The sequence below is a fragment of the Apodemus sylvaticus genome, chromosome 10 (genome assembly GCF_947179515.1).
Source record: "Apodemus sylvaticus chromosome 10, mApoSyl1.1, whole genome shotgun sequence".
Lineage (NCBI taxonomy): Eukaryota > Metazoa > Chordata > Mammalia > Rodentia > Muridae > Apodemus > Apodemus sylvaticus.
The window spans coordinates 47,253,937-47,267,690 of record NC_067481.1 but is presented as its reverse complement, the minus strand read 5'-3'; the positions used below and the strand labels follow the sequence as shown (position 1 = coordinate 47,267,690).

The 13,754-nt window shown below is 49.9% G+C and overlaps 1 protein-coding gene across 3 annotated transcripts in view; it reads right to left on the bottom strand.

Moving 5' to 3' along the window:
• Abr (ABR activator of RhoGEF and GTPase) overlaps positions 1 to 13,754 on the bottom strand; it is a 195,972-nt gene that overhangs the window by 69,265 nt on the left and 112,953 nt on the right. For 2 of the 3 annotated variants that reach the window (XM_052197162.1, XM_052197163.1), the window contains exon 3: positions 1,146 to 1,244. In XM_052197162.1, the coding sequence (XP_052053122.1) occupies positions 1,146 to 1,244 (99 nt within the window). Of the gene's footprint in view, positions 1 to 1,145; positions 1,245 to 8,862; positions 9,641 to 13,754 lie in introns of those variants that run through there. The other variant, XM_052197164.1, reaches the window with a different exon arrangement.

Here is a 13,754-nt window from a genome sequence, read left to right as displayed (position 1 = left end):
GGCAGTCTTTCTCAATTCCTTTTAAAATGCTGTTTCAAACCTCTACACTTTCACAGCCCAGCAAGGGGTTGAGACGCTGTTTGCAGACACTGCACTATGCTTGCTACTAACAGCAGGGTAAGGCTGGGTCCTCCTCCTAGCTCCAGATTCAGATTAGATTCCTGTCATCACTGGCCTAACTGATAAACTACCAAGAAGACCCTGAAACAAGCAGCACAGTGCCCAGCACAGCAGCTTTACATTTCAATGGAGTCGTTCTTTGGGTAATAAACATCAATGCCTCTGGGACACAGAATGACATCCCACCTCACAAGCAGCACATAATCGCTGGCCTTACTTATGAGGACCATCCTCTACTGAGCTACATTTATCTCTGATTCTCTGGGTTTTTATTTGTTTACTTGGTTTGTCTTTTTAGCTTTTTGAGACAAGGTTTTGGACTGGCCTGAAATTTACTAGGTAGTCCATACTGGCATCAGTCATGTTGATTCTCCTGCTTCAGATTTTTTTTTAAACAGTTTTTTATGCTATCTGACTGCACAACACCCAGAGAAAAGAATTTACACCACACAATCACTCTGCATAATACCCAGACGCATCTAATAAGCACTTTCTTCAAAGGCTAACGCATCTGTGTGGTGGTGCTTTTATCTCTGGAGAATGCTTTAATAGTCATCACCCAATCCGATTCATGCAGCACCACCTTCATCTCCACTGAGAGCTCAGGCTGGTCTAACGCCTCAGAGCAACAGCACTTTTAAAAACAGACATCCTCCATCTCACATTTCTTCACAGAGAGCCTTCAGGATGGTGCTAATGGTCTCCTTTCCCAGGGAAGAGGGAAGACTTGGACCAAGGGTCTCAGCTTGACTGACTGATACACAGGGCAGTGCTGGGGAAGCAGCAAGGTGCCCACTGGTATGTAGCACTGTATCAGATCTCTATGTGATAACGTCACAGTCATCGAGGCTGATGAGAGGATAAGAGTCCTTGTCCTCCCACACAGTAGGGACATGGAGACGAGGCAGTGACAGATCCAGTCCTCCAGATGCCCACCCGTGACCAGAGGAACACTGGTGTCTGTCCTCTATGGTCCTCTCACAGTTGTAAAGCAGGACATTGGCTGACAGGGACCAGGGACTCACCAGTAACAGAGCTTCCAGCTGGTTTATGTAGATCTCTTCACTGGCCAGAAACCCAGAGAGAACGAGCTTCCTCATCTCCAGGCCCTTCCCTGCCTCCACCTGTAAGAAGCCAAAAAAGCAGAGGTAAGAAGGGGCCGGCTCAAGGCGCCTCTTTCTTTGTTTTTTTTCCCTCTCTCTTCTTTTTTTTTTTTTAAATACTTATTTGTTTATTATATGTAAGTACACTGTAGCTGTCTTCAGACAGCCAGAAGAGGGTGTCAGATCTCTTTATGGATGGTTGTGAGCCACCATGTGGATGTTGGGATTTGAACTCATGACCTTTGGAAGAGCAGTCAGTGCTCTTACCAGCTGGGCCATCTCTCCAGCCCCCTCTCTCTTCTTTTAACCAGCACGTTCAAAGTTGATAAAAAGCCTTATTATTAACACCATTGTTTTCACACAGAATCCCATTCTGTAGCCCAAGCTGGTCTGGAACCCACAGCCATACCCCTGCTTCAACCACTCAAAAAGCCGAGATTGTCTTCATTCACGAACCTCCATGCTCTGCCTAAGGCCAGGTATTAGATAAATTTTGGAAAACAGTAACACGTGCTGGGCGGTGGTGGCACACGCCTGTAATCCCAGCACTTGGGAGGCAGAGGCAGGCAGATTTCTGAGTTCGAGGCCAGCCTGGTCTACAGAGTGAGCTCCAGGATAGCCAGGGCTATACAGAGAAACCCTGACTTGAAAAAACAAAATCCAAAAAACCCCAAATCAAACAAACAAACAAACAAACAAACAATCCCCCAGTAAAACGTAAACCGTAAAAAGAAAAAGCAACCACCCATACTCCCGCTACCATCTCCTGTTGTTTCTCTCCCATCTTCTGCTCTCAATCATTTTCTACTTAGTAACTTTGTACCGTTAATAGGGTCAGCAAGGACCCGCTTTCCATCTGGTCCCAAGAGGGAAGAGGGGATAAAGACATGCTTTCATGACTGAGGTTGAGTTTGGTTACGCTGGGACGGAACAGCTAAGGACAGACAGGGCCCCCAGAGGAAGTGATATATAAACTGACACAGGGTTGGAGAGAAAGGGGCGGAAATGGGTATGGGAGCCCTGGCCTTGTGGCCACTTGTGCTAAGGTCTTCCTGTCCTAGGGGCTCAACACCATAACAGGTGTCAGCTGTGGGCCACCCACGCTTACCTCAGCCATTCCTCATGGTGTAAGGCACACACTCATGCTAGGTTTCCCTCCCTCTTGAATTCCTGTTCCCCGGTGGTGGAGATCATGCCCTGTTAAGCCTGGATGCCACCAACTGGCACAGTGGCACAGAGAAAGCATTAAAATTTTACCTTCAGTGAAAAGCATGTAATTTTCACCAGGCAGGATCCTCAAGCTTTATTCCTGGCTACTCGTCTCCCTCCCCTCGGCCATGTCTGGAAGCTTCCTTGGCTACCTCTAGGATTGATTCCTCCCACCTAAGGCCTCCAAACTGACCTCTGAATCCTCCCACTCTCCTGCAGTAAAATCAATCTTCCAAGAACACCTTCTGGTCAAGGACTTAATATAAATACTGCAAAATTCAATTAGGAAAGATAGGTCCACTTATCTATTTATTCAACAAATATTTACTGAATGCTCACCAGCCCCTATGGCTACAACAAGAAGCAAGCAGTCCCTGCCACCACCTGGTTTATAATCTAGTAGAAGAAAACACTGAAACATACAAACATACATACATACATACATACATACACACATAAGGAGGGCCATGACTTGTAATTTGGGCTGCAGCATATCTTGCTTGAATACCTGTAGTGGCCTCAGGGCCTTCTCTACCTCCCAGTCTCTCCAAGGGCCAAGGTCTAGCCATTTCTGCCTCTCTAACAAAGCTAGTCATACTCAGCCCTGAAGCTGGGCTCTCCTGATGCTGCTGCCTTCTGAGCTATTCCCCAGGCTAAGTGACACCTCTTCACAGGACAGCTGTTCTGTCACTTCTTCCTCCAGCCTTAGCACCTAAGACCTACACGACCTTGGGGTTACCTGCCTAGCTAGTAGGTGATGTCCCTCAGGCCTTGCAACAACTGCATTGCACGCTGCTTCCCCAAGACAAGCCTCCATCCTGTGTCACACCTGACCTTTACCAGGAAAGGCTTTAATTCCTCTCTCTACCTGCACACATGCTGTCTGGCCCTCAGACACCCACACTGAAGTGAGTTCTGTATTCTCCCTTATACCATAGAGTCTTAAGAAGCAGAGCTGGGACCCTCCCCAAGTCCTCCAACACTACCTCACCTCCCTTTACCTTTGGGATGATGTCCTCCCTCTCTTACACCCTTCCCAAGCTTGTGCTTACAGACCTCTTGTCTCAAACAGCTCCTTTCTGGGCATCCAATGCACATACCCTTAATGTGAGCCAGAAAAGTCCATCAAGCCACCAAATCTCTCAAGCCACAAAGAAAACCCATCCCAGTGCCCCTGAAGACTTTCCTTCCTAAGGGAGTGTTCTTCACATCTTTTCCTAAATGGTACAAATGTCTGAAGGCTGTTGCCCCCCAATTCTGAAATGTTATTTTGCCCTAAAAACAATAATCACCCTGCAGAGAGGTCCACGACACTAGGGGACTTCTCGGGTGTGATGGAATTTGAGGAAATTCCTGGATTACCTAAGTGGGCCCTTAGTAGTCACATGTAACAGTGAGGTAGGGGGTAAAGGCTAAACTGCTGGCTTTGAGGCTAGAGAATGGGACCTGTAGCCAAGGAATATAGGGAAAAGGTGAAATAAATTTATTTCTTGAGAGCTTCCAGAAGCTATGCAAGAAACCAAATCAGGGTTGTTTCTAGCCATAAGTTTGTGGTGATTTGTTTTGGCAGCACTAGGAACCCACATTAAAGAAGGACAGAGTTATTTATTGATGGCTTCACAAATACCAGGAACTGTGCTAAGTGCTCTTCACTGGCATCTCACAATCTGGTAGGTATAATAAACATCAGGGGCCTGAGGCACAGAGGGTGCAAATGGCCAGCTGCTTGGAGACAGCCCAGCCTCCAACACACCCTGGAGTCCAGGGAGGCGGGGGCTCCAGCTCTCAACGTCAGGTCTACTGGCCTGCTAGCTGCCGCTTCCCAAAACTGACCTGTACTTTGCCTTCCAAGCTGGAGACCACTGCTCCCGCACTGCCCCTCGTTCCTCACATCCAAGGATTTTCCTGAGTATCTGGCAAATACTTTGTAAGGAGATGGGCCTCACAGCAGCGCTCCTTAGCCTCTGGAGCGCTGGTGATCTGAAGAAGCAAGACCCCTCTGCCCTGTAACAATCCATTTTAACGAGATCCTTGCCTCATAAGCCTATCCCCAAAGGCTGGTTTTGAGAAGATCTCTCTCTCTCTCTCTCTCTCTCTCTCTCTCTCTCTCTCTCTCTTTCTCTCTCTCTCTCAAAAGGCAATAATCAGTCATTTCTAAGAGTCCCCACTCTGGGCTATACTCCTAAAATTCAAGCTAGGATGGGGTGTAGACAGCTGAGAATTTAATTACGATGTGAAATTCTGCTCTGTGATTTTTACGAACAGTAAGCCTGCTGCTCAGCCAACACTAAAGAGCCTTCCATCTTTGGGCAGGGATGGCTTTCTCTTTAGGATCATGTATGTTTCTGCTTTAGGACAATCTGGAGATGGTTGCCCCTGGTTCTCTAGTTATTGTCTGGCTGCTCTTGCAGTGTACTCAACAGACTTAAAAACAAAACAAAACCTAGAAATTCATGGCTGTTTCTTCAGTCCTTGTGGGAGATTTGTTTGTTTCATAACATACCAGCACTTAGAATTCATTTGTTCCTTCTCTACTACCCATGCTGGACACTAGTAATACAAACGAGAAGACAGTTGTTCTCAGCATGTTTACCAGAGATGCCCACATGCATCAAACCCTCTGGGCAAATGCTCTGCCACACAGTTAGCCTTTCCTCAACACAGGAAAGCTGTCACCCCCTTGTCTCCAGTCGGGGCTTATAAATCAGATCCTTCATGGGCACCTTCATCCCCAGCAATTTACACAATCTGCTAGACTGCAAGTTTGTCATCTTGAGACTCCTAAATCAACAAGCCATGTCACTATGGTAGTATCTATTGATAAGCTGTGGGCAGCTCTGGCCTGGGCTTCTGCAGAGCTTAGGGCTAAATAAAGCCTCCTAAGGTTTGATTCTAAGCCAAGTCAGGAAACAATCTTCCCATGGCCCTTTCCCTTCTCCAAGGCAACGGTGAGCTAAACAGGCGGGCCTAGCTCTAGCTGTGCTTTGAGCCACAAGCTAAGCGGCGAGGGTCTGAGACTTTGCAGACAGCATAATTTAGCCCACGGGTCACACCAGTTTGCAAGGGACACTCAGGATTAGAGTAGATGCCATGTGGGGTGAAACTCACACCAGGGGCTGATGCCTAAGTCAAGCCATAGCCTCAGGACAGCTGGGCCCCCTCATACCTAAGGAACAGCAGTGCATGGAGTCTCTTCTCCCCCTAAGTGCCCCTTCTCTTGGTGGTAGATCTTCACGTTTCACCCTCCTGCTGTCCAAAGCCTTGGCTAGATTCATATATTCCATATATGTTGAAGAACCTCAGTTGTTCATTCCCCTCGAGTATAGCCTTGCCACGCTGGCATAATACAAGTTTTCACTATGTAGGCTAGGCTGGCCTTGAACTCAGAGATCTTCCTGCCTCTCTCTACCTCTCGAGTACTGGGATTAAAGACATGCCCTACCATTCTTTGGCCAATACAGATTTTTGTATAGTTTTATCCTAAGCTTTATATCAAATCATAGAAATGATAGACAAGTCCTGGTTTTTCCTCATATACATTAAAACATATACTTAACTATAAACTATAAAACATATACCTATGTGTCACCTAAAATCATCTCTCAAGTGACCAATTATGTGGCCCATACCTTTGGAAACACCAATGGGGTAATGGGTAACACCATCACTGCAGAGAGCAGAGACAAGCCATTCTTGTTAAGCACAGATACCTGAAGAGTTAACATGGAATACAAAAGAGCCTTTTATTCCTGACAAATGAATTCCTTGAAATAGCAGCATCTACAAGGCTCCATTCGTCAGCCCTACCTACCTTTAAATAGAACTGTGTGAAACATTTTTGGAAAACTATGCACCGTTTTACAGATGTGATGTGATGTTGTTATCAGTATCTGCATTATGAGTTTACAGATCGCTAACTCCTCAAAGGAAGCTAGCTGGGTTGTGAGATGTACCAAACTCCAGCTACGGCTCTGGAGAAAAACTGCCAGCCAGGTTTGCATCTGTCCCCTAGGAAGACGAAGCACCTTGGAAATTACAGTGAGACCAGGATTGATTTATAGGACTGGCATTTGGGCAAATGCACGGCAACACAACTACCGTTTAAGGTAAGTACTCCTGAAGTAAAGTAATAGCAAAGAGGAAATGCCCTGGACTCCTACCAGCTGCCATAGAGGAGAGAGCCAAGCCCATCTGCAGCCAGGAGCTCCGCCTTGGCTCCTTGGTCCTGCACATGTGCGTGTGGAAATGTGTATGCAGTCCAGTCCTGACTCAATTAAAAGTGGCTCCCTCCCGCTCTGAATCCAGGGCCCTTTGTTATTGCTGTTCATGTTTCTGGATCAGAGTCTCATTCACAGCCCACACTGACTAGGAGCTCACTGTGTATTTCAGGCTGGCCTTGAACTCCTCCTGCTTCCACCTCCCACAGGGAGGTATTACAAGCATTCCTCGCCACACCTGGATTCTGGTATTCTTTGATCAGACGCTTCTCATGGCCTGCTTGCTTTCCCTTGCTCCACTTTTCTGTCCTCTGTAAACTTGATCCCTTTCTTGGGACTCTGAGGAAGGACCATTCCATGTTCACTTGTCTCCTCGATGCCCTAAGATCGAACTTAAGATCGAACATAACCTGACAGTACTTCCATGAACCGATGGGCGTGCTTTCCGCTTCTTTGCAACCCTGGGCAATCTGTCTAAGGCCAAGCCTGACAGAGGAAGCAGGTGCTAGAGAGGTTATTACAGGTGAGCAAGAAGCTCCCAGGCTGATGCTAACTCCAGAAACACTGAAGCAGAGGAGGGGGAGGGGAGAGAAGCAGAGGGAGGGCTTTATTCAGGCACCGTGGGGACCTGAGAGGAAGGATTATTTTAGGCATGCTAAGTGTCCAGGACCCCCGTTGGCAACCGCATGCCACTCCCCGAGAACCCCTCTAATATGAAATAAGGCCAGGAATCTGGTATCGCTTCTGTATGTCTCAACAAACTCACTCATTTCAAAAGTTCTCATGGGTCCCAGTCATATAGCCAGGACTACTCAGTGGTCAGCAGAGAGCATGCTGAAGTTATACAGGATTTGCCCAGGATGCAGCAGGAGCTGTGTTAACATTGGTGCTGGGAAGACTCCGAGAGAAGGTCCATCAAGAGCCTCAGAGATTGGCCATCCCTTGACTGCCGAACTCCCAGGATGCTTCTTGAATCATAAAGAGGCTAGTGGGGAGGCTGGTCACAATGTAGGTACAGAGGTGTCTCTGAGCCCAATGGGGGACGTGACTTAGGAGGTGCTCTAAAGAAGCACCAGATTTCCGAATGGAGAAGAGGTGCCAGGATCCCACTGCAGCTCCCACCCAAGCCTGCAGTCATCTCTCCACCCCAACCCTGCATATTTGCCACCTACCTAACCTAGGTCTGCAGTCTATTTTTAGTCTCCATTAGCTCCTTCTTGGAGCCACACCATGGTGAGTGGGTGGAGCGGGGCTGTGATCATCATCTTATGGGCAGGGAAGACTCAGAGTCTCAGACACCTAGCCTGGCAAGGCATGGAACACCACGCCCTCCAGGGCCCATGCAGTTAGGTAGCCTGGCTTTGCAGTGTGTATACTCCTTGCCACAGTCCTCAGAGGAGGCTCTCCCTCCAGGCACAGAAAAGAGAAGCGGTAGGCTCCGGTTCTTAAAGGTAGGTACAGGCACGAGAGGTTATTTCTCTACATCAGAGCTGGCATTCCCAACAGCCCATTCCCTCCTAACCTGCCTCTCTGGGAACTAGCTCTGCTGCTAGTCTACAGACGGGAACAAGCGGGCTGCTCTTGCTTATGCCCACCTTGGGAAAAATGCTTACCTAGCGGACAGCTGTTCCCACCCCCTCTCCAGCTGATTCAGTTCTGTTCCTTCAAGAAAGCCCAAGTGACCTCAAATTCTTGATCTTTCTAAAGGTTCTCTTGCATTAGTCAAGACGCACCAAGTCGACAGTCTCCTCCTTGGAAAAGAGGTAGCTCCCTTGGCCACACTTCACAAATGCCCTTATCCTTTGGTTGCCATGGAAACAATGAATTATTACCCACCAGTTCCAAGTCAGCCAGCTCTTCTGGGGGCAATAGGCTCACATCAGTGACAGGACACCAGGTGACTCATGTCACTGCCAAAAAGATCCCTTAACACAGCTGACTGAGGGGAAAGCCAACAGTTACTGCCCCTAAGGACAACTGGTGCAGGGTAGGCAGGCACTCCACCTCTCCCTCAAGAACAGCTGCTGAGAGAGCACAGCCCTCAATCCTCTGGCAGGAACATACCAGCCCATCTCATGCTGAGTTAGGCTCTTCCACTCAGCCATGAGGCTTGTGCACACATCAGCCATTTCTCTCCAAACACGGCTTCAGCATCAGTCAAGAGCCATCCCTGCCCCCTCCCCACAAGCATCCAGGGCGTGTCACACTCCCACCTTCACGGCCACCAAGAAGGGGGACCCCGAGCCAGGGCTGGTCGGGGTTCCCAGTTCACACTCCTCCAGCAGAAACACATCTTCATCCTCCAGAACCTTGTCCAAAAAGCCTATTGCCTCCTCTTCCTCTTCCATGGCAGCCAGAGCCGCAGAGGGCAAACAGGAAGCAGGGTCCACACAGCGGCAGCAGCAACAGCAGCAGCAGCAGCGGCCGCCGCGCGCCCCAGCAGGGAGACAGGCAGGGGACAGGCGGGCGGGGAAGAGCGCAGGGCAGGCCTACACCAGCATGCTGGCCTCCGCGGAGTCGGTCCTGGCACCTGGCCACCGGCTCGCGATGAAAGGCTCCATTATGAACCTTTTCCTGCTGCCGCTTTCCAGCAGTCCTGCGCGCCGGGCCCGCCTCCCGCGCGTCCCCACCCTGAGAAAGGGGAAGCGGGGCCTCCGGGCAGCCGCTCGCGGGATGAACGCTGGGCAGAGGCGGCAGCCAGCGCCCTCCGCGGTCCGCGGACCGTTCCTTCCTCGACCACTCCGCTCGCCCCAGGCTTGGGTGCCGGCCCGTCCGGACGTCCCGGTGCTGCGCTGCCGGCCCCACAGAGCCCGCCCTTTCTGGACCCGGAGGCCCGATTGCTCCAAATGCACAGGAAACACACGTCTTGACTTGCGAGGTGGAGCTGCTCGTTCCTTCTGTGGTCACCGGGCGGGCGAACGGCTGGCGGAGGCTTCTGGAGCAAAGGAGGAGGGAGGGAGGAGGCCGCAGACAGGCCGGGCGGGCGCGGGGGGAGGTCTGCTTCCCAGAGACAAGCTTTATTTACAACTTCTTGCCGGAGCCCTCGGGCAGGGAGGGGGGCAGGAGAGCGGCTTCCCCTAGAAGCCACCCTTCACCCACTCAGTCCCCGTCCCCGTGGAATCGTCACAAGACAGAGCCCCCTTCACACCTCGGCCTCAGGCTCCATCCAGCACCTTTGCGGCAGGGAGGCCCACTGCCAGTGAGAAACCACAGTTGCCATTGCACCACTGTAGTGAACAAGGCTTTGTATTTATACAGGAGGGGGCCGGCCTGCCTCATGTCCAGCTGAGGCACAGTGTCAGACAGGGTCCTGAGCATGTGTCACTGGACACCATGGACCACCCGGGAGCCACATCATGGTCAGGTGCTGCTGGCAATGCCACTTCCTTGGAGTAGTTTCTGCAACGCAACGCCCACAGAGAGAAAGCCCGCCTACAAGGCCAGTACATACAATCTAGGACAGGTAGAGTATTATCCACGCTGCCCATTCCCAAAGTGCTTCGCTCTCATTCTTCCCTCAAGCGTCTTCCATGTTCCAGAAACTAAATTCATACAGAAGATGAGGCTCACATCCTGGTCCCCTAACCCTGATCCCTAAGTAGACACACACTCATACTGCCATGGGGGAGGAGTCTAGGGCCAGCTGCAGGCACTCTTTTACAACTCAACATTGAAGCCAACTGTGGCATATCTTTAGCACTCATTCAAAGTTCAGGTAAGGCAAGCACAAAAGTCCTAAGTGAGCTGAAGAAACTACCAGGATTCCAGCTAATTGATGTCCCCCAAAAGGAAACACCGACTCAAGTTTGCAAAATCTGTATCTTTTATGGTTTTAGTTTTGTTTTGAGGCAGGATCTCTGAATATAACCAAGACAGACTTGTTTGCTCTTTTGTTTTTAGATTCATGTTATTTATTGTACATGTATGATTTATGATTTTTTGCATCTGTGTGTGTGTATCACATATGTGCCTCATGCTTGCATTGATCAGAAGGTATCATATCCAATTTAGATCCCCTGGAACTTAGTCACGAAGGTGCTAGGAACTAAACCCAGGTTCTCAACAAGAACAAGAAGTGCTCTTTGGGGGTTGGGGGGAAGAGAGGGGTTGGGTTTTTTCAAGACAGGTTTTCTCTGCAGCCCAGGCTGTCCTGGAACTCAGAGATCCGCCTGCTTCTGCCCCTGCAGTGCTGAGATTACAGGTGTGCACTGCCACCACCTGGCTGCAAGTGTTCCTAACTGCTGAGCAGTCTCTCCAGCTCCCGGTAATTGTCTTTGAGAGAGGGTCTCTCTGTGTGGCTCTAGCCATCCTGGAACCAGCCATGTAGATCAGGCTGGCCTGGAACTCTGAGATCTGCCTGCCTCTGCCTCATCCTGTGCCACCATGCCCAAGGGAAAATATGAATGCTTAAATAAAATCTCCTGACTTTAAAATGAAAGCAAGTAATTTACATTTTAAAAAGCACAACACATTCAGAACCACATCCTTGCTCTAAGCCAGACTTGAGGATGGCCACACTGCCTTTGCTCAGAGCTAGGCTTAAGGATGGCCACAAACTGCCTTTATTCTTGCAACTGGTTGTTAGCTGTGGTTATGTGGGAGGAGTTTCCCCTTAGCATGTGCCCTGTGCCCCATCTCCTTAGAAGATTTGGCAGCTTGGAATAAAATTCAGCTTCATCTACCAGCCTACCACTTTTATCTTTGTAAACTTGTGTAACAGGTGCCACCAACCAGGTGGTGCAGTGTCTGAATATCCATCAAAATATGTCCATCAAAACTCTGTGTGCTTTTTTATGACCAGCTGCCTTAGTTAGGGTTTTACTGCTGTGAACAGATACCATGACCAGTGCAAGTCTTACAAAGGACAATATTTAGTTGGGGCTGCCTTACAGGTCAGAGGTTCAGTACAGTATCATCGAGGCAGAAGCAAGGCAGCGTCTAGGCAGGCATGGTGCAGCAGAGCTGAGAGTTCTACCTCTTCACCTGATGGTTGCTAGCAGAATACTGACTTCCAGTTAGCTAGGATGAGGGTCTTATAGCCCACACCCACAGTGACACACCTACTCCAACAAGGTCACACCTCCTAATAGTGCCACTCCCTGGGCCAAGCATATACAAACCATCACACCAGCCTTTCATGCCACATCACATTCACTTGTCAGTGGCAACCATACGGCCACAGGGCTGAATCAAACCATCGAGGCCATTGCCAAAGGAAGCAAACCATGCCCACTGGGACATGCAGTGACAACTGTTCCTTTCCACTGGGACCTTAGCTGAGAAGAAGCATGTCGAAGGTCAGGGTGAGTGGAGACTGAAAGAAAGGAATGTAGCTTCTTACCCTACTCCTTAAAACATTTTCTGGAACTCTGAAGTCTGGAGAAGCACTAGCCTTTCTGTCAATAAAAGAAAACCTGCCCTCACCAGATGTAGGCTCCATCTTGTCACCAAAACTGAAACAGATAGAGAGAGGTGTGATAGGCTCTCTAAGGCCTGGGCTGGTCAAGGATCTGTCCCACTGAGATCATCCAACTATCTCCTACCCATAATCCACTCCTTTTTCTCAGTCCAGTTTTGCTCTGGCTGAGTTATAAATAGCCAAGACACATCTGAAGGGCCCTCTCAAGCCACAATTCCTCATTTGGTTTGGTTTGGGTGGGTAAGGCTGTGCCATGGCTTGGGAACAGCCAGGCTTGGCATTCCCTAGGGCACAAGCATGCCAGCTCAGGCCCTGTGCTACAGTTCTTCTGTCTTCTGCCCTGCCAGTTCTATGTGCACAGCATGGGGGCCCACATGGGTCAGACCAGCAGGCAGCTGAGGACTGTAACCAAGGGTCTTTCTGTGAACCCCACAGAAGCTGCTCCCCAAACATCCAAGGCGTAAACTGCCCCACCCACTCCAACTGGTTGGAAATTCCAGTGAGTGGACACAGACGCTACCATCCACTCAGAGGCCCTCAGTCCTCCCCCTGGAGAGGAAGTGACTCACAAGTCCCCAGGGTGCCCCTCCCCTTCCCTCTCAGGACTGCACCTAGGTTTGCTCCTTACTCTGCCTGGTTCCAGACTCTCCTCTCCAGAGAAACAGCCAATATGGCCACTGTCCTCTGACCTTTCTCAAATTCCTCGGGCAGCTGGGTACACAGTGGGTAGGTTTTGGCTGATCCATCCTCCTGCCTCACTGCTCAAGGCTCTGTCCTACAGTCTTATGCTCCCAGACAAGAAAGCCCATCCCGTCTTACTGCTCTGCCACCTCTAGGCCTGAGACTTGCATAGGCAGCTGGCTCTCCTCACATGGAAGTCAAAGCCACAACAGCCCTCAGCTCCTCAAATCCAGGCCGGTAAGTCCCTCCTCTTCCCCACCCTAGCTTCCCCTTCTGGCCACGTCCATCAGTGGGCTGTTGTTGTCTTGTGGCTCTGTGCCCATGGCCCCACACATCCCTTTTACTAAATTCTTTGTTTCTTCCATCTTTCTCTTTTTCAAACCACAACCCAAGCAGGCCTTGCAACATCTCACACCTACACAACACCTTGTGTGTCCAGCTAACCTGCTCACTGGTACATGCACACTCACACCTTAAGGAGGCCTGGGATGTGTGACCAAAGCCTTACCACTGTTGAACTCTCACTCCACTGAGGTGAGGGATGAATAAAAATAGGGTGGGGGAGGAGGCAGCGGTACTCATGCCAAGGAAAGCTTCACTGGGAAGTGTCTGCTGATTAAGTCAGGAAGGGGGTGAGAGGGTAAAGGACAGACAGAAGGCCATGCCTGTGTGGGGAGTTAATGGCTGCGGGCTCTGAGATGAGACTGCTGGGCTTCTGAGTAGCACCTGGAAGCAGAGAGGTCTGTCCAGGGAAAGGGAGGAATGCCCAAAGCCAAGGTATTATTTCCTGGTTGGTTTTGTTTTGTTTTTGTGGTGGTGGTGCTGAAGCTGGAACCCAGGGCCTTGCACAAGCTGTATTACACCCCAGCCCTAAAGACAGTTTCTTAAGGAGGCTCAGGAAGCAGTAAGGGGACAGAGGACAAAAGCAGCAGGAGGTAAGTATACAGAGGGCAGCAGGAAGATACAGGAGCAGAAAGGACGAGAACCATCAACCTCCGATAGTGT